The sequence below is a fragment of the Oculina patagonica genome, chromosome 3 (assembly GCF_052425735.1).
Source record: "Oculina patagonica isolate OP01 chromosome 3, crgOcupat, whole genome shotgun sequence".
Lineage (NCBI taxonomy): Eukaryota > Metazoa > Cnidaria > Anthozoa > Scleractinia > Oculinidae > Oculina > Oculina patagonica.
Window position 1 is genome coordinate 21,618,466 of NC_135760.1, and position 20,972 is coordinate 21,639,437.

The 20,972-nt window shown below is 39.3% G+C and overlaps 3 protein-coding genes across 4 annotated transcripts in view; 1 reads left to right on the forward strand and 2 right to left on the reverse strand.

The window, feature by feature from the left end:
- LOC144645300 (putative RNA-binding protein EEED8.10) overlaps positions 1-5,532 on the forward strand; it is a 29,260-nt gene extending 23,728 nt beyond the window's left edge. The window contains exons 15-21 of the mRNA XM_078504822.1: positions 1,328-1,371; positions 1,449-1,528; positions 2,194-2,299; positions 2,581-2,668; positions 2,906-3,049; positions 3,580-3,699; positions 4,361-5,532. Of these exons, the coding sequence (XP_078360948.1) occupies positions 1,328-1,371; positions 1,449-1,528; positions 2,194-2,299; positions 2,581-2,668; positions 2,906-3,049; positions 3,580-3,699; positions 4,361-4,584 (806 nt within the window). The 3' untranslated portion in view covers positions 4,585-5,532. The remainder of the gene's footprint in view (positions 1-1,327; positions 1,372-1,448; positions 1,529-2,193; positions 2,300-2,580; positions 2,669-2,905; positions 3,050-3,579; positions 3,700-4,360) is intronic.
- Positions 5,533-5,676: 144 nt separating this feature from the next.
- On the reverse strand, positions 5,677-11,856 carry LOC144645377 (uncharacterized). 2 transcript variants are annotated; one of them, XM_078504942.1, is made up of 2 exons: positions 11,609-11,856; positions 5,677-7,082 (listed from the first exon to the last, which is right to left on the reverse strand). In XM_078504942.1, the coding sequence occupies exon 2, from the start codon at positions 7,051-7,053 to the stop codon at positions 5,974-5,976; it is 1,080 nt and encodes a 359-aa protein (XP_078361068.1). In that variant the 5' UTR covers positions 7,054-7,082; positions 11,609-11,856; the 3' UTR covers positions 5,677-5,973. The 2 variants fall into 2 exon arrangements, with proteins under 2 accessions (XP_078361068.1, XP_078361069.1); XM_078504943.1 differs by lacking the exon at positions 11,609-11,856 and adding an exon at positions 9,023-9,120.
- Positions 11,857-14,898: 3,042 nt separating this feature from the next.
- Positions 14,899-18,995, reverse strand: LOC144645393 (potassium channel subfamily K member 9-like). The gene is made up of 2 exons (XM_078504961.1): positions 18,597-18,995; positions 14,899-16,640 (listed from the first exon to the last, which is right to left on the reverse strand). Exons 1-2 carry the CDS (start codon positions 18,916-18,918, stop codon positions 15,973-15,975), a joined length of 990 nt encoding a protein of 329 aa, XP_078361087.1. The 5' UTR covers positions 18,919-18,995; the 3' UTR covers positions 14,899-15,972.
- Between the last annotated feature and the right edge of the window lie 1,977 nt (positions 18,996-20,972).

The window sequence follows — 20,972 nt, forward strand, 5'->3', positions numbered from 1 at the left end:
CAGACATAAATGCACGTTTCCGAAACCGGCACATGTCAGATTGTTTAAATTGTTGTAAAATGTTATCAGTTGTATATTGATATTGAACAGTGATTTATACTTTTGTATTTGGTTGTTGTAAACGTGTACGCAAGTCTTTCGTAAATTGTCTCTATTTTTTTTCACACACGTAAATACATGTAAACAATTACGCGCCATTGGAAATCTAACTTTACCCAATTTGACTTTAAAGTCGTATACAGCAGTAAAAGTAATAATTCAAACTACTTCAGTGCATCCTTTACTGGTTGCTTACTTGTAAAGCAAATGTGCACTATTGCTGAAATGCGTTTTCGGTATAAATTTCCTGCTCCTTAAAAATACTCCTTTTCATGTCAGTGGTTCATACACATTGCTGTTCTTGTGTGCTACCAAAACGTATTTCCTAATCGCTTGTAATAACAATAAAAAAGAGAATTGAATTCGTGTTGATAGAGAACTGTTACAGACCGAAAACGGAAATAAGAAAAGAATAAACTGTTCAGCAAAGAATAAATTGTTTTAAACCAAAGTTCCCCCTTTGGTTACAAAAGATCCTGGTTTTACTTTTGGTTACGAAAGATCCCGGTCTTGTTACAAAAGTGCCACATAGTTGCAAAAGTGCTCTATGGAATGTGACAAAAGTGCCCTGTACAGGTTACTAAAGTTCCTCATGTTACAAAAGGTCCCGTTTTTTGTTACAAGTTCCCTTCCTAGGTTACAAAAGTGCAGATTCATATGGCTCCCTCCCTCTTTCCCTCCCATCCACTCTCCCTCCCTCCGTCCCTCTTTCCCTCCCACCCACTCTCCCTCCCTCCCTCCCTCCCTCTTTCCCTCCCACCCACTCTCCCTCCCTCCGTCCCTCCCTCTTTCCCTCCCATCCACTCTCCCTCCCTCCGTCCCTCCCTCTTTCCCTCCCACCCACTCTCCCTCCCTCCGTCCCTCCCTGTTTCCCTCCCACCCACTCTCCCTCCCTCCCTCCCTCTTTCCCTCCCACCCACTCTCCCTCCCTCCCTCTTTCCCTCCCACCCACTCTCCTTCCCTCCCTCTTTCCCTCCCACCCACTCTCCCTCCGTCCCTCCGTCCCTCCCTCCCTCCCTCTTTCCCTCCCACCCACTCTCCCTCCCTTGCTCCCACCCACTCTCCCTCCCTCCCTCTTTCCCTCCCACCCACTCTCCCTCCCTCCATCCCTTCCTCCCTAACTCTCTCTCTCCCTCCCTGCACTATTTTGACTTAACCCTTCTTGAACACTTACTCCATTGCTGAGTTAAGCAAACATGCTCTTCATTCTTTGCTTGTTTTTATTTAGTGACCAGCCAAGGATTACAGGGAATTGGAAATTTGTCATTACTAGTAAGTATAAAAAAATTATCATTTTCCCTTTGATGAAAATACAAGGATGACGAGTATGACATTTCGTATCATTCCAGAGAACGTTGGATCTATCAAAGAATTTGGTTGTGAATGACGAGTTACTGTTTACCATTGGAAGAAGTTGTATTCATCTATGGTAGGTTTGCTTTTTCATGCTTTGTTATAGACTGCGAGCAGTATCTCTTTTGCTTTAAAGTCCCTGGGGAAGAACGCAAAAACGAACGAGCGAGCTCGATATACGAGCGGCGAAACTGCGAGCGTCCAGCTTTCGCGTTCGTCTCCACGGAATTTAAAGCACGAGAGACTGCTCGCTACCGGCACTGATGATGGAAACACTCGTTCGCGATCTCTTTCGATTCTTTCACTCTGTGTAAGTGAACTGAATCACTAACTCCATAATTACACCCCTAAGCGAAATGACGAATATCCTCATCCTTTCCATATGGGAGTCCCCCTGCGACCCTTCCACCCAACTCCGGCCTCCGAGACTGATTCACACATGTGAATTGACATTGCAAGAGATAAAGCCCAGAAACTCGCTATTGTGACGTTCCTCGAGCAGATGGCATGAGCTAAACGAAAAAACGGACCAATTTCTCCCCTTTGATAGACTCGCAATTACAGTGCGACTACTTAAACCGGTCACTTGCAAAAACATTCAAGAATAACCGGCCATGTTGTACCGGGTTTACTCACAAAAGCTCAGGGCGAGAACTACAAGCGGGGAACACTGAGACATATTATCAAGATGGGTCAATCTTGACGTTGCTCATATTAGCGGCTTTCAACTTGTTGTTGCAGTTCTCTGAACCTGGATTCGTGTCAAGGAGAAATAACAGATGCAGGATTACAATGTCTAGTCTCATGTTATCAGCTATCTTCTCTTGTTATAAGCTACATTGACAAGGTGGGTACCCTGTGACATAAACTTTCTAAGGATACTGTGCAACGCGGGGCAGTTGATCGGCGCTAAAATATTCTTCTTTAGTAAATAATTAAGATGGTAAATTTTAAGCTCGGGGATAAATAATGAAGATAAATTGTTCAACAATGACGCGTGGCTTGTGTCATTGCTGAACAATTCATCCTCATTAATTTCTTCTTTGTTTTCATTTGTTGCTGCTAATGTAACTCAAGTATGGCGTTTTGAATTTGTTGTGATCTAAATTGACATCGTTTTCTTGTCAGATAACAGACGAGGGCGTAGTTCATCTGTCCGCAAATGGGACTCTAGAGCGGCTAGTGGCTCGTGCGTGTACAGGACTGACAGACAAATGTGAGTCATAATTTTTTTGTTTTGCTGATTATTTCCTGAATATAAAGGACACTGTCGCGAATTATTACATGATTTTGAAGAAGCCCAGGCCATCTGAGGATAGCCATACCTTTTACAATGGGTTCCGACCGTTTTGTTTTTGACCACTGATTTTGTGGATTATAATTAAGTAAAAAGGGATTAAAGTATTTAAAGAAAGTCGTACGTAGACTAGTTGTTCTCTGGTTATTTTCACAGCAATGGAGAGTCTAATAAGGCACTGCTGTCAGTTGACAGTGTTGGATGTCAGTGGTTGTGGCAACATCACCAACGCCTTTGTTGATCTGCTGGCTCTGTACTGTACATCGGAGGATCGACCCAGTCTTACCTGCACAGTGGGAGGTAGGGTCTGGATACTAGCCTTAGAAGGAACTAGTTTCATTGTTATATGTGTGGTGCGGACGGAACAAGATTTAGTGCTTCGTCTCAGGTCGAATAGGTTGGTAATTCGGGAAGTCTCCATTTAAATCCTTCTGGTTTGGAATGAGCGAACAAAAACTGCTCTTTAGGAATTGAGCCCCGTTTGTTTCTAAATGAGCAGTAACTGACTGTGTGTTTGTTTGGTCTATAACAAGCCATATTCCTGAAATGATGTTATGGTGGTATTCCATGCATGTGCAGTTGAATCCCGATAACTCGAACCCTCAAGGGAAATCGAAAAAGGTTCGAGCTATCGGGAGTTCGAGTTATCGAGGGTTAAAATTAGTAAGAAAACTACCTGAAGGGGAATCGAAAAAAGTTCGAATTAGCTTGAGGTTCGAGTTATTGAGGGTTCGAGTTATCGGGATTCAACTGTATTGAAAATCTACTTTGTGTTTTCCCTGAACGTGTACTTATCTTCTGTCGTAAAAACTTCTCAATGAACCTATCAGGTACATCCATTGACGAAGAAGCGATATCTCGGCTGCAGCAGACGTCATGTCGGTGTCAAGTGTTTCGCGATGATTTCTCCATTAGCGGGAGGACGGATGCTGTCCCGTCTTATGGCTCAGGTATGTAATCCTCGCGACGGTTTCAATGGCGTCGGGTAGCTGTAGCTCACACGAATGGCTTGCTACCCTTTGAGAGAACAATAGAACAAACAGCAGGAACAATGCCCCAAGCCCCTCAAAACAATGGCAACTGCTACACTGAAGGATCAACAGAATTACAAGCTTTTAAGTGTTAAAACACTACTGTTTTAAAGGGACACTGTCAGGGGGATTTTTCTCCTTTTAAGTAAAAAGTACTAACATAGGCGAAGTACTGTCGTTCGTACACGAAATGCACCTAGAACATCAAGATGAAGATATATAAAAAAAATTGTTGTTGGAGGAAGTGGGGAGCCGTTATTAGTTTATAGCTGTTTTTCACGGTCAAAAGGTCAGAACTTGAAAAAGTCAGCCTAACCTTTTTCAAATTGAAATCTAAAGTTCCTGATGGCATCACAATAATATCAATTCTTTATAGCTGCAGTAGACTGGCATAGTAATTTTTACAAAACTGAACCACTATTTGTAGGTTTCCATACGTCTTTACGCTCTTGAATTTTTGAAGTGAACCTCGTGACAGTGTCCCTGTTATGTCAAACCCTTTTAAACTTAGCATACACAGTAAATCACATTTTTGAACTGCGGTGAAAAATTCTAACGAAAGGTTGCTTTATTCTTAAAGGTGCTTTCTACTGCGAAGATGATGACGATGATGACGAGTTCGATGAATTTGGTGATGAGTTCGATGATGATGACGACGAAGGTGAAGAGCTTGTTCACAACATCGTCGATGATGAGGAGACCTGGATGGCCGAGGACTCGTTATGGTGGCGTCCTGACGATGCTGAGGATTTTCTGGAGGCTGATTATCCTTCGTTACTGGCGGAACAGTTGTATAGATCTTAATAAAAGAAAAAAGAAGCGAAGAAGCGCTCCTAAAATGAGATCCTTCTCGAGTTCGGGTGGTTTACGTGACTTTGACAAAGAACGATATCACGAACGTGACACAGTGTCTTGGGATTATGTGACTGAAATTTGCGTGACTCACTGTTACGAAACCCTCTGAGTAAGTGGCAAGTTGTTAATGCACCAATCGGTTGTCAGTTATTGGCTCACGAAACAACAGGCAAAAACAATGCCAGCATCAAAATATTACCAACGGCGTGAGTCAAATTGCGTGACTCACTTGAATGGGAGAACATTTCGCAGCCTATGACGTGTTTCATATTCGAATAGCTCGTAATGTAACGGTCCCAATGTGTCCATGACGGCATAAAGAACTTGTGATTGATTTTTTAGGAAAAAAGAACTGTTTTTGCTATCTTTGCGTTTATTTCGTTTGTGTTGTTGATAAAAAAAATCGTCTTCCTCAAGAGATGGACTGCTTTAAGATCAGGTGCTTGAAATAAGGAAAACATCACTACTGGTTATCCACGAAAGCCGAGGAGCGACTTCCGACGTCTGACTTTCAACTTCCAACTTCCGACTTCCGAAATTAGACTTTATAGTGAACTTCGGTTTCGAATCAGTACGAGAAACACTGTAGACGATCAGATTGTGATATGGTAAATCCAGCATACTTCCTCATCCATTTTATCCAACCAGAGAACAAAACATGTACAGCTATATACTTATACAATGTTTGTCACACTGACTCGAAACCGAGGCTCACTACGAAGTCGGAAGTCCGAAGTTAGAAGTCGGAAGCCTGAAGCCCTTCCTCGACTTTCGTAGATTTTTACAAACAGGTCAGACAAGTGTTTGCGGATTTTGGAATGTAAATATTTTATTCTGAAATTTCACATAATCTTAATAACTCTTCTCTGTACAGTAATAATAAGGATACAATAACTACCGCTGTTCAATTCGATTATGCTATCAACTTGATAGCATTCTTTGTAAATTGCTAGTCAATCTAACGCTACGCTCCCATCCATTTGTCCTAGGGTCTCCTGATAGCCTTTAAATTTTAGGTGTTTTTTTTTTCTAAACTCTACTGATAGCAGAGTCTTGGAGGCAAATCGCCTGACTTAGGCCCTATTTATGATTCTAGCGCTAGGATCATCTTTTCCATGTGAATAGGGCCTTAGCCTCAATTACACGACAAAATCAAAGCCAATGGTACACATAGTTCACTTTCCTTGACTACAACTCGTTCAAATTCCTACTCAAGACGAAATGATTCGGTTTATATTCTTCCTCTGTGAACGTCTAAACGGCTCTTTGCCCTTCCTATTCCCTGCGTTTTCATTCTTTCAATTCAGTGTCAACACTTTCAGTCAATTATTGACATTATTACGCAGCACTATCTCGTTCTCCAGTTAAGTATTTCTGACTACTCAGGCGGCTATTAGAGAAGCTTACTTTCTCCGCTTTTCCCCGCGCTTCTTGGCAGCAGGTGAAACAGCGCATGGACAGATGTCGCTTGCTGCCGACTTGACGCGGGGCCACATAAGCCAATGTGCAGCCAGCAGCGAATTCCACGACGCGATATAACGATTGGAATACCAACCAAGGCCAGGGTTGAGGGGTCTTGACTTCGTCTAGGTACATGTTGTGTACGCCAATAATGGAATACAACTGAAGCGCGCAGCTTATAAATCCCAGGAACACTGTAATATAGGTGATCTTGACAAGTTTTGACACATTCGGTCGATAGGGACGCGGGTTGGTCTGGCCGTCGGAATCCCGAGCGCGCAGGCTTGTTTGCCCGAGGCGGGAGATTCGCGTATGGTTTCTCTGAACGTAAGTCACAATTTTCGTGCCGCTGTAAATGAAGCTTACAGAGAGAACGAAGTTGAACACGATGTAAAACGACTGGCAAATGATGCTAAGCGTTTTCCAACTGGCAAATAGCGACACCATTATTTCTGTGAAGAACGCAAGGCTAAAATGAAACAAAATGACGCCAGACAAGAATCTACCGCTCTGAAGTTTCTCCGGGTACAGTTTGAGTTTCATCACCTGAAGGAATGCCAAGTGAACCAGTGAAAACGAGGCCGTGATGCACGGTAGGGCGATACCGAACAGTATCCGAGTCAATATCATCGGACACACGGGTAATAAGTTGCATTGTTCAGACTCGTAAGGATTGATGAAGAAAAATAAAGCCCGCGTCAAGCCTAAAACGAGCAGGAGGCTTGTAATAACCAGGGTTAAGTGCCCTCGTTTCGTGCGCCGTTTAATATTGACAACATCTATCAATGTTATCAGCGAGTACACGGCGAAAAGGGCGAAAAGTGTACCAAAACCAATCCAGTGCAAATCCCAGGCCCATTGCCAGGTTTCCAGTGCAGGGCCCCATTCTGGGATGGGCTCAGCAGCAACGGGGCTCTTTCCAGAGGGACTAGCAGGGTTGGGCTCCACTTCAGCCATGAGTTAGGCGATCGTTTTCGTCATTTTACCTGAAAAAACAAATGTTGACAACACTTTTAAGCAATTACAAGGCGAGAAAATTAAGCTCAGTAATGTCCGAGTTGACCATAAATCATAACATGAATTATTTTAGTACTAGTTTAGAGAGTCTCTCCGGTTGTAGTTGACAAATTTGATACAAAATTCATTAATGAAAAACGCTCAGCTTTCAGTTTTCAACATCATCATCACTGACCATTTCTCCCTAGAGCGATTTAATTTAAATTGAGATCACCGTCCGTTTAACAAAGAGAAATCGCTTGGAAACTCTCTGGGGTTTTAATCTCTCATGCTTCAACCAAGTTTCAAGTTCTATTCTACAATTCATAAGTTTAGCTAATACCCGTCGAAAACTTCCTTACGAACCATAATTATTTATATTCGTCTATCACTGCAATATAATTTGGGTCTTGTAATTTTACAACTGCGTGTTCCGGTAAGAATAATCCCCGTACGATATTCTCTCTCTGTTTTTGTTTTCCTACAGTTACAACTTCCTGCTTTCAAAAATAAATAAAGAAATAAAAATAAATGAATGAATACATAAAGTTCCTAATTAGAGCGGTTTTCACTTGAGTGTCGAAAGTAAATTGCGTTTGCTTTGATTTTGCATTACTACGCTAAGTGATTGGCTAAAAAATCTCGCGCCACTTTCTCAGCCAATCAGGAGTAAAACCAAAACCAATCGTGACTCGCTCGCGCACGTTTTCCCGCGCTTCGTGCCAGTTACATGTATTTGCTTCGAGTTTTGATTGGTTCACTGGATTTTCTGTGTCGTTTGTGATTGGCCAGACTGATTACTTTGGTTTTGTTTTTACGACACTCAATTGAAAACTGCTCTAACAACCAAAACTATCATACGTTACGAGAAATACTTTGTGCTTTCTGATTGCCTTTCTGTAGAACGAACATTATTAGGAGATTATAATTAGTCTACTACTTTGTCCTGTTTTTAAGACGCGTTAAAAAGGCCTGAAGCGACAGACACTCGTTCGGAAAAAGCTAGTCTTTCGAAAAACTTTGCTGAACGTAAACAGGTTTTTCTGTCCGAAAGCTTCAGTTATATTACATTATTGGAATATCCGAAAAAAAAGACTTCCTCTGATTCTAAAGAAATTAAATAGTTAATTTTTTAGGCTTTCTTTTTGCAATGATCTTTCATGTATAAAATATATATAATTCATTGTTGGTGCATTTTACGAAAATTTTGGATCGATTTTCACCATTAAACTAACTTGAGTTCAAATATTTTGAAAACTGAGGGGACTCTAAAATGAAGAAAATGAGTGAGTCTGACTTCACTGATTCGCAGCTCAAAGAATACATCAACGGATTTTCGTTACAATAAAAAGTACAGTAAAAGGCAATGATTTTTTAACAGGAATCTGACGCCCCTAATTTAGGCAACTTTTCTTACCTAAAAACAGTGATGTTTGCAAGTCAATTTTCGCATGTTTTCGGTAAAGGGAAATTTAAGTCGACATCTTCAAAATATATGAAACATTTTAAAATTGCACGATAGCTAATGTTGGTAATTCGGGTTTCTGCACAATGCTCAGATTTATATTGAAATCTCATATAGAATAATAGCGATGATAAGCCTACATCTCCGTAATTGCTATTTTATGAATTTTAAGCTCTTAAAAGAGCATTAACGTGAACAATGACAATTTAAAAGTTTTTAACTTATTAACCATGCATTAAACAATCGATTTTCAATGAAAATGTTTAAACAAAATCCCGTAAAATTAAACTGACGATATTAAAAAATAGATTTAAAATCACATTGTATAACGTAAAACATTTCAAATTGAGATTATTTAAAAATTAACAATGTGATTTTATACATTTTCTTAACACGGTGAAGCCAATAGATATGCATGAAATAAAGACTTTTTGTGAGTGTATAATCCAGTGGATTTATACATACCTTAAAGCGTTTCAAATGAGATCTTGAAGAGTTCTAACACAAGTTAATCTGAATGTACTTTTGATCGTGCACCTTAATATTATTGTCGGAGTGAGTGGGTTTAACAGGAAAATGTTTGGTCAATGTGACGTATTGATGAACGACGCGAGCGAACTGTTTTCTACGAACAAATGACGCATCCGGACCGTCAAGGTTCGTGAAATAACAGTGCTCGCGGACTGCGTGGGAAGGTCATACAGGAAATTGTTGACCCGCCATGACGTAAAGACCAAGCGAAGCGTTACTGCGAGAACCGAAGATTTTCAGTACGGCCCGAGGAACTCAATTTCTGTGTTTAGTCATGATGTTTTTGAAGTTTTTATTTTTGGAAGCTCTAGAAGATATCCTTGCAAAAGCAAAAATAAGTAAATTGTATCTGCGTTGAATAAAGCTGAAAAGTAGATGGACGCAAGGCATGCTCCGTTAACCCGTCCGGCCCTGTGTACTTTGGACAGTACAAGAAATTGCGTCATCGGAGCCGTAATTCGCATTGAGCCCCTGGCAAATTAACGTATTCTAAACGGATGTACTTCTTTTTGAACTCTGCAAAGTCAGTGCAGCGCAATGCTCGAGCAAATTTGAATTGAAAGTTGCAAGTTGCGTCGAGCAAACTGCCAAAGATTATTGGAAAATTGTGCTACAACATTGCAAAATTCCCATCAAAAGAACATCCAGCTGCAGCACTAAAAGGCTTTGCCGGTCCTCTTTTAGCGTCAGTTGGTTTATTAAATGACCGAAAACTTGCAGCTCAGCTTATTACCAACCACAAAAAAAATGCAAAAAAGACGTGTGGCCATTTTCAAGAATAACAATTTTTAGGCCGTTTATGACGGTTTAAATGATTTGAACGCATTTGCATGGAAGAAGGAAAACCTTGCCTTTCAAGGGTCAGTTAGCAACTGAGAATGAGCTAGAAATAAAAGATTTTTTTATCGCCGAGTTATGCCTCATGTCGTCTTACATACTACCGATTCTCTTTCATTTCTGGAATATTAAAGCTATATATATTCGAGCTAATTTTACTCTCTTCCCATTCTAAACTTGAATAATTCTCATTGTGGCGACGACATATCCTTAAAATAACCGGCGAACAATCGCCTTGTATTTACTCTGGGTGTGGTTTGGATTGGTGTGCGTATCACACCGCTTACGTTCCACTCTGTTACACAATTGACGTCAATTTGGTTAAAAAATAATATATGGCCGACGTTACAATCCGAGGGTAATCAACATGGCCAATATAATTAGAGTAGATAAGTGTCTGCTAAATCAGTGAAGAAATTGTTAATTTTGGAGCGGGAAAGAGAGACGAACCGGCCGCTAAAACTGCGAAGGAAAAACCAAATCATTGAACAGTATCGCAAAGAAAATCAGTTGAAAATTAAATTACATTACGCGAATACTGTGAATTTTTTATTGATAAACTTTTAACCCTGAAGAATGCAAGAAAGGAACATAACAGATGGCAGCCTCTTCTGAAGTTTCGTTTTGTAGTTTGAGTGTTAAGTTAAGCAATTGTTAAATTCGGGTTTAGAATTATATTAAAGCAAGTTGATGTTATGGACTATATGTGCGTCCCAGCCATTGGAACATGCAAAACCCATGCATTTAATTTACCTTACCTCGGTAACATTATTGATATCGCACGCAACTCCATGCAATATCACTTATTATTTTCTTCTTCCACTGACCAAATATATCACAGTAAAAATATCATGTCGTCGTTGCTAAAGAAAAAATGTTTAGGACTTCGAAATAGTTGAGCCTGAATGTCATGTGAAAAATGAATGAGTTAAATCGTAAGCAAAGTTGAGGACCGCATATTAGGTGTAATACATTATATAAAGAAAAATTAAATAGGAAATAATTCCGTGGACAGATCGTTATGAAATAATTATTACATTTGTCAGGAAATAACTAAAACAGATAACTCACTGATTTATTTAACCCAACGGTTTGCCAAGTTTCTGCGCGTTGATGTGTTATTGTAGTTTACATGAAGGTCCTGTTGTTTGTGAAGTAAATATATTTCTGAATTTCTGTTGTGTAGTTCCTTCGGTTTGAGTAGTAGTTAATGTGCTAGTTCCTGTAGTTTTTGTAGTTCATTTATTCTGTGTATTGTTTGCAGTTCCTGTAGTACTTGTGTTGTTACTATGTAGACTAGAACTGTTGGCTGTGTAGTTCTTATTGTTCGAGTAACTTCAGTATAGTTTGTGAAGTGTCAATGTACCTGTCGTTGTTCTTGTAGTTTGCATAGTTCGCTTAGTTTGTGCATGTAAGCTACGATCATCTCAAAATATAACGGCGTTGTTAACGATCATAGCAAAATACTAAAATTGTTTCGTGCCATTTTCCCTAAACTATTTGTTATTGCATGCGTGCTGTTATAAACCGCAGGGCAAATCTACTTATGCAGTACAGATCGCGATTTCTAGTTTTGTTTGTTTCGAATCTTCGGTCCGTTATCATAAACCTCTTCATCTAAATACCCAAATATAAGATTTAACGGTCTCCGTGTTAGAATATTGGAAAACGAGTTAGTCATACCTCAGTTCGATCCAAGAGAAGTCCTTTTATATTGCGCCATTTTCGCAGTTTGCCGGCCTTTGCATCGTATAGCCAAGGAACCCTTGACAAAAAAACTCCCGCTGCAATGTTTGCAAACTTCCGTTGAAATGATTGTGAATAACCTTTTAGCTTTCACGCTAGTTGAGTTAAATCCTGGAAATCTACTTCTTTTCTCGTCGATGCTTGCACTTTTCTGTCTCAGCTTAAACTAGTATGCATGTCTAATATCATCGTCTTTTTGAAATGCAATTATCTATGCAAAGCTATGTCTCTTGTTGAATAGCTTAGTTTATGCATCGCTACCCTCTGCCAATAAGAAAGTTCATTTTCACACCAAAGAATTAACGCTTTAGGCATATTCTCGGTGACAGTTTAAGCTTAATTGTGTCTTGTTATTGTATTCTTTTCAATAAGATATTAGTAAAGTTACACAATATAATGCATAACAGTTAGATTTTTTTTTTTGGGGAAGGCCCCTTAATTTCCTATTAGTTTTGTGAGGTTATATTGGTTTTTGCACCGTCTCGCACGAAAAGCAGAGGCGGGGATTTTTACTGAAGGTTTTATTTATGCTGCCGAGATTGAAAAAGCAAAAGATAGATGTAAAACATTACTCGCAATTTAGTTTTTAGTTTGTTTTTTATACGAGACAAAATGATGCGTCGCTGTGGTTTAAAAAAGGGGTGGGATTAAAGTTAGCGACAATTAAGTGATATTGTATATATACTTAAAACCATTGTACTGGATGAAGTTAAAGCAATTTACAGTGTTAGGACTAAGAAGTTTGATTGAATAGAAGTATAATGAAGTTGATCCTTGAACACATAGAGGGAGGTTCTATTATTTGTTTCAAGAGGGGACGCCTGTTCGCATTTTTTTTTCTTTTCAATCAATTTATTGTTCTAGGAGCGTTATGTGGGGCAAGTACTAAATTATTACTCGGATAATGAACAATTAGTTTATTTCTTTAAGTATCTGACAATGCAATTTGATGACTATTCAACGAATAGACTTCTGGGTTCCAATATTTTTGCGACAGTTCAGGCAGTTTTAAATGTTCAAGTTGCCAAAAAGCTGGCACTTTATTTCGTTTTCAGGTTTTCTTTTCGCGATATACTGATCCTTTCATACGCATAAAGTTATAAAAAAGTTCGTTAATTAAAGAGCACATAAGGAGTCTATAAGAGGGCATTATTTATAAAATCATTAACACTGATATTTAGTTAATTTCCATAGGAGTATCTTGATGGAGATACAGTTATTCACCGAAGTGGAAATGAATAGCAGGAATAGTACTTTGCTAATCACCTCCGAGTTTACCAATCAGAGGGCGCGAAAAGCACTATTCACTTGTGCCGGTATAAATTTAAATAACTTACTATTTCTGAAAGGTGCTTGATTAAGCAATTTTAAAAAAAAAAATAGGGCCCCAATGGGTCCATGTGTTTTGCTGCTAGAGCAAAGTCTTAGGGAACATGTTGATGAAAGACAAGTGAGTCGAGATTGAAATCCAACGTCTTTTATTTCTGTCACTTGTGTGCAGGTTAAATTGTAGTCACTTTGTGTTAATTCATCCTGATAATTTTACTGATCAAAATTCAGAAATTATAAATAATCGCACGCGCACCGGCGTACAACAACAGAAAGACGGCGTTGAACGTAACGCAAAGTTCATTTTGAAAGCGAAAGTTTACAAATAATTATTATCATTCGTCAGTCATCCCTTCACGCATGAACACTCGTCGAATTTCAGTGTCTTCACAACAAGATCGGAAGATCGATAAGGACCAATTTTTGATTCTGCGAAAGTTCGTTTTCTTAAAGTTTTAGAAATTGTGAAGTTGGAGGATCTGAGGACTGCGAGCGGCAGTGCTCCGGAACATTATTTTCACGCGTTAATTATCTTCACAAAATACTGTGGCGCCAGCGCGTCTGGCAGTCAAAAATATTTTTCAAAAAACTTTCCCTTTCCAGCTATTTTAGCGGGGCTTATACTATAGTACCTACCTGTCAGTGTAGAAAAGCGAAATTTAAGGATGAACTTTTATTAAATGACGACCGTATTATTTTTTGTGGACTTTAAAGTCTACACATTGTTTCATGCAGTTTCCGATTGGGGGGTCACTTTCCGTGATAACTCGAGTTAGTGCTCGGACGTTTCGAAGTGAGGAGGATCCGAAGTTGGTGAGATGGGCAGCAAGGCAGTAACCAGAAACGATAGTTGATTCGACTAGTCAGAAGCTGCACAGTTTCGAAGAATGTGGGAAATAACATCAAGGCCTTCAAAGGCAGCGGTGGCGAGAGAAAAAAATACATCCGACCGAATCTCAATTAATGAGCGAAACTGCGTCATAGTCCCTCAATTGACTCGCTTTCCACAGTTTTTTTTTCTTCGGCTGAGCTTTATCGCATATAGTATGTCTGTTTTTTCACGCCAAAAACTATCAAACAAGTTCGCTAATTACTTTTTGACCGGGATATAATCACCAGCCATTCCTAAGTAGTTATTAAAAAAGACCGAGAAGAGAACTAAAACATTGTCATGAAAAGAATAAAAATAACATCGAACCGTAGAATATGCATATATCCAAACCGTGCGACAAAATAATTTAATTGTCGGTTCAAATAACGTACTTCGCCGCCTCTCAAAACACCGATTTCAAGTGAATATTTCGTAAACAGAAAAAAATATTTCTCCGCCTTTCTACGCAAGTATAAGAAATGAAGCTAATTTCAAAAAGGTTAAAAAAGAAATGAAAAAGGGTAAGCAGAACGTGCTCCGCACATTTTTTTTTGAATATTAGCGGTGAAGGGACAAAAAAAGTTTCGTACGACTAAAGTCACACCACGCTCCTATTCTCACCCAAGCGGAATGTTACATAGAAGTAAAGTTTAAAATTGCTTAGTTTCAAATTCGATAGCGGCATTTTTTTTTTAGTATGGTCGCCCGATATGGATTTTTTTGTGAAATAATAATTTTAGTATTTTAGTTTTCTTTAGCTCGATCAGTAGCGGTGCAGCCGAAAGGAGTAGAGAGTATAAACGAAGATTGCGAGTTCAAGTTTCGCTAAATGAGATAAGGAGTCGCGCCCTTTTCAGCTTTTCCTCGTCGCGATTTGGCCCGTCTAATGCGATCGCGCCGTGATTTTTTTTCATGGAGATTACTCGGTAGTCAGATTTCTCCTCTGTTACGGCACTTACACCTTACGGTCCTTACGGCACAAACTAGCTCAGGTTTGTTGCAGCCATTGCGGCTGCAGCAAAACACAAAAACTGGATTGAGCGACTATCTTTTAGCAATTTAATCGAAAAACTTTAATAAGTTGACAAATGCGAATACTTTAATACTCCGTCGATTAGCGTAGAGTTCATGCTATAAAAGGTCATGCTATCCATTTAAAACTTCGCTTGAAGCTTAAAGGAGCTACATCACGAACAACGTATCTTGAAAAAATTGGCAAGTTTTTTCAAGTTTGTCAATCGTCTTAATCTTTGTCAGTCGAAACCATCCATGTTTGTTTTCGGCTTTTTATTTCTGCGTTGCTGTTTTTCTACGTTGTAAAACTACTATTTTGATGTTTTCTTTAATTTAAAATTAATCAGAAAAATAACTTAAAATACCGTGACATAGCTCTTTAAAGTCAAGTTTCTCGTCAAAAATTGCAGGAGCCACTTAATACGTATTGCAGCGCAGAATAGAGAAATTCAATTACCTGCCTTCTCCTTCCCAGGCATTCTGGTTCGAGTTTTTCTGAACAACGGTGTAATTCGACTTTTTACGGTCTCGTGGCGGTCTTCACTCAGATATTCCATTGAAGCTCATTGAGTCATGGATATACGCGAGAAGAGCCCACCCTTTAATTTTCAATTACTATGTTGTCTAAATACTAAATCATGCAGGAATTGAGCAGCCGTACATGGACTAGTTAACTCCTCAAGTTGTCCCGATCTTTGCGATCAAGCTTAATTGCAAAGCCAATTACAAGCGGCAAAGTGAGACAGTGAAGGTGTAAGACTGTGAGCCCCAGTAACCACATGAACATTCTTAGTATGGTTCTCCATAGGACAACTGACCTGACTATGTGCATGGCTATATATTGAGCCGTGACGAAAAAATGGATATTCAATCGAGTCCTGCATGGCAACCTTCCTCGTAATTTAATTCCAGCAACGGGTGCATAATTGTTTTATGTGAAAAACCACCTTTCTGTGGCTACTCAATCTCGTACCGAAAGTCTGCGTTGCCAATGACAAGCGGCCAAGAACAGAGAGGCAGCCTCGCTACCATGCTTGACCACTATTCAACGAAACGAAAGTTCTTGGTACGCGGCTGGGGCCTGGTGCTAACCAACACTCTGCATTTCCACTTCTCCGTTTTCTTTCCTTTGTTCAGGGCTAACTTCCCCTGCGTGTTTACCCTTCGCCTTCGCAGATAACCTCAAAGGCAAGTTGCTAGTGACTGTATTCAATGCTAAGTTAGCCGCATTCAATGCATTGGTCGCTGATCCGGGCAGTTCAATGCGCATGCGCTTCTGCCTCTCTTCGATGAGGGCGCTGACCGAGCAAAGGACACTGGACACGACACACAGACCCAAGGTAATTAGCACGATGGTGAAATTGACTGCAATCGTCTTGCCGTGATCTGTGGACTTTAGCTCACCGTCGTTAACGACGTAATCACCGAATCCTATTGTGGAAACACTAATGAATGTGAAATAACTTCCTTCGATGAACGACCAGTCGTCGGTGTGTGACGTCAAAATGGCGCCAAAAATAATCATAAGGATCATAAGCACGAAGGTGACGATGGTGCTCTTCATTTCAGCACTCCCCTTCACCACCCCCCTGAGGCACCGCGTTTTCTCCATGAAGCGGATGAAAAGACGGATGGCCAAACTCACGTGATTTCCTACGCTGAGTAACATGATGCCTGCGACTGGTATGCCCACGAGGCTGAAGAAGATACAGAACAGCTGACCTTGCCAAGTGTGAGGGGACATGTGGCCATAACCTTAAAAAGAGAGAGAAAAAATACGAAAACAAATTAAAGGAATCTGAACAAAGCCCTTTGTTCCACTCGCAGCTGACTCAAAGGAGCTGTGTCACGAAATGGCCTTCAAATTCAATGAAATACTAAAATAACCACTTAAAATAGTGAAGGAAAATTTCAATTACACAGCAAATACAAAAGAAGGGACGGATGGCCAAATGTGAAACACTGTTGTGAAGAAGATTGAAACGGATTGCGATATGGGTTTTTAAAATATTGTTGGGCTAAACAGTTTTCAAAGTTACTTCCGTTTGCTTGTTAGTTTAAATTATAACGCCAGGGAGACACGTTTGGTGGCAATGAAGCTATGGTTTTCTCATTTTGTTTCACAGAAAAAAATTCTTTGCAAACATTAAGTTTCATAGCGTGACACAGTCCGAACACAGTCCCCTCAAGTCCACGTTGGAATAAATGGCGCGCTCAATAATTCTCTTCCCTTCTCGAGAGATGTCTAAGATCCGAGATTTCAAAGTGTTTTTGATTGGTTGTAACTTGCGCGCAAAAATTCAAAACAACCAATCGGAGACAATACACGGATCGCGGGGCAATCAACCTCGTTCGCAAGGTAAGACAGAGATTCCTGTGAACGAGACTGGTCAAATTTCAGATATCTTTTGAGTGAGGCGGGAGAAAAATGGAACGCGTTTAAAGAACCGGCTGTTTTACTCAGACTGCTACAGCTAAACAAATGCGTTATCTGTATCTGTGATATTTCCCCGCTGCTGCGTTAACAATGTCAACATCTGGTCAACATTGAATCAGAAACCAATCACAGAAAAGACATGTTCTCAGCTAGTCAGGTGAAAAACGAAAATCAGTTTTGATTTGGCTTTCGCAGTCTTTTCTAATTTTCCTCTTCTGCTGCTCCACACGACATAAGCTACATGACACTGATTTATATTCGCACTGTCTGTATTGTAATCATTCGCTACTCATGAAAAATATATGTAGTGTCTCCGACAAGATTTTTTCAGGTATCGGTTAAAGATAATTTGTTTTGGAGTCATTTGTTATCAGTTACACCAACTCATTCACATTAAACCAAACTGAGTCTTTTAGGGTTTTTAAGCCTGGTATTCTCTTTGCAGTGAGTTGAAAATTCTATATTTTTTTGATCGGATTCTAAATACAGTAGGCTTTTTATTGATGTTTAGATGAGAGTGGTTTCCTTAAAAACAACGCGGGTTTCAAAATTCCTTTCTTTTACCAGATTTTCCAGAAATTTCTGAGACGGAATGAATTAGTAAAGCATTTGATAAAAACTTTTGCCACTATCATCATATCTCTGATTATTGAATCCGCAGACAGAACTTTGTAGTGTTTATGTAATGACTTTCTGAATCTCTTTATAGTGCGGGATTAAAAGTAATTGCTCGTTGAGATAGTTTTAATTCAGTGCAGTCGGTATGGTTGTTGACTTCTATAAATAGTCAAGTCAAGAACCCAAACATTTAATTAACACGGTGCTCTTTGCATGGAATCAATTTGTTTTGCCATAAGCCAACCTCAATGTTCGAGTTTTTAAATTTATTCATGGTATTTTATGTCAACAAGAAATTGTTTTGCATTCATGTGAGAAATATATGGAGTAATGAAACATTGGCGAAGTGACTTTTTCAGTCATGTCAGTTGTACGTACTTAAAGAAAATACATAAAAATCCCATATTCAGTTTGTGATGACTACAATTCTTGTCTTTTTATACACAGCATACATTAAAATTATAGATCTGTCTAAAAAGTAGTTGTATTTTCATATAGCTGAGAAAATATATATTACACACTGGTATAAACACAAATGGCTTGGCTTAATGAGAATCTTTAGCAAATACACTAAGTTTTAAAAATCGTTTAAAACATTTTCATTTATCCGCTATATCTCTACAAATATTAAAAATGCAAATTCTAGTAATTCTTACCGATTGTTGTCATGATTGTAAAAGCAAAGAAGACTGAATTGCTATAACTCCAGCGATTCAGCCTTTCAGCCTCTTCCCTGTCGTTTGCTTCTTGTTCGAAAGCAGATTCAAGTTGCCTTAAATCTATCAAGGTGATGTTATACTTGTCCGCCAAGCTTTCTTTGAGTTTCGTCGCATCAGACTTTCCGGTGGTGGCGTCCCCCTTTTCTTGCTCCAAAGCCATGAAAACTGCAGCACCAACAAGAAGTACAGCAACACAGATAAGTGTTTTTATCACAAGTGATTTCGGCTCAAATTTTATAGGCTCGTCCTCTTCCGACATCGCTGTATCTTTGTGAAAACAAAATGTCGACGCTCATCTATGCAGCCCTAATTGCAGCTGCTCAAATTTAAGCGACAATTTACCATTTGATTGACAGATTAGTGAATAGAGCCAAATAAAGTTAAACTAAGCTGTATTTAAAGGTAGCTACTCAAAGTACCTGTTTATTTACAAATAATTCCCAAATCAACCAATTTTATATAGTAGCTGGTGTAGTACTCATCCTAGCTTACGAAACGAAAGCATTTGCCGAATGTCCACACGTACCAAAACATTTTTGACGGAATTATTTGTACTGGGAATTCGTTTTCACTCTATCAGCTTTTTGGGAGACAAAATAAAAACAAGGTCTTCTTTGTTTAACCACACGATCTTGGTAATTACTCAGATATTTTGATTTGCATTCTCGAAACCACCTGCAGTTTCTACTTCGAGTAACTTAAATCCTGCAATTAAATGACGCTAATTATTATTGAGATTATCGAGCCTGTCCTTATCGGACCGTACAGTTTAAAAAGTTAAACCGAGTGTTTTAAATAAAATCTGACTCCAAATGCTCTAAACTGCATGATAGTGCTTTTGTTGAACTGTACCAAGCTATTCGTATCGATATTCAAATCTAGGAAGACGATTACGTGCTGAATTATTAACGACACTATCTGCTGTGGCATTCATTTTATTTATGGACTCATTTCAATTGATATACTGCAGCTTGAAATATCGACCCAAGTGTCGCTCAACTTTTTTAACAGCTGGAGTCCTAAGTCTTATTAAGTCCTATTGTTTAAAGCCATTCTCGTCCCCATAGCCCTTTCGTTTCCTTTAGCTGGCTGGGCCTTGGCACGAGGAAACAAAGGGCTCTGGGGACACAGGATTTCCAGTCCTAGATTCTAGGACTTCCGGTCTTCATGTATGCAGTCATGACGTTTCAAAAGGATGTATGAGAGAGTCGTTACGTTTTCGACTTCCGTTTAGGAATTCTTTGTTCCAAACAGCCAATCAAAAAAATTCGAATTAATTCCAAACGCCTATGTCCCCAGAGCCCTAGCGCCCTCCGTTTTCTCGTGTCAAGCCGGCTAAGAGAAACGAAAGGGCTATGGGGACGAGAATGGTTTAAAGCAGGATTAGTGCCATTTCGAAATTCAGTTTTATGAGTTGTCCAGAATGATTTCTGTAACATTTTCTGCCTTTTCAGGTTACTTTGAGTTATCAGAGTTATATGTTTCTAGAATTAGTAACCTAAACGTTTCCAAACGAGTGGAAGTAAACCTGGGTAGGCTAACCTGGGTTGGATTATTGGCGTTAATCGGTTCCGAAACAATGTTGTGATCTGAGAAGGTTGCTACTTCGTTTGCTTGAGAGTGATAAGAAGACAAAACGTTTTTTCTTCGTGAGTGATTCGTTTCGAGTGCTTTGCTCCAGAAACTGAATAAAGCCCTCCCCATCCCGGAGGTAGGGGATACCCAGCAAAGTTTAATACGAGGCGACTCCGGTACAAAGTCCAATTCCTTACCCTTTTTATACCGGCTTTGAAAAAAAAATATACTGATTTAGAAGTAACCCTTCTGTATACCTTTCTTAGAAAATTGTACCCCTTTATACCTTTTTAAATTTTTCACTTGAATAACGACAATAACCCCTTCAAAAAAAATCAGATAAATCTATAGACTTTCTCAAGGTCCTTTTAATTTTTTTTTTCTGGTGTCGCTCGCTCGCACGAGGTCGACTTGGAGCAAGTGTAATGAATCTAAGACAAATAAGTTAAGTGAGCCAAGTAAGCCAAGTAAGTGAAGTAAGCCAAGTAAGTGAAGTAAGCCAAGTAAGTGAAGTAGGCCAAGTACGTGACGTAAGTAAACATTTTTAAATGTTAATTTTTAAGTGCATTTTTGGTGTATTATTAAAATTATATACCCAAAATGCACTTATATAGTCAATGCACTCATGGCATTCACCCATGAAGTATATGCCCCAATACTAGTCTATACCTAAATGACAGTTTTCCCTACCCTTATAATTTTGGGCAGAGACTTCCCGTATAACGATAAACTAAATGC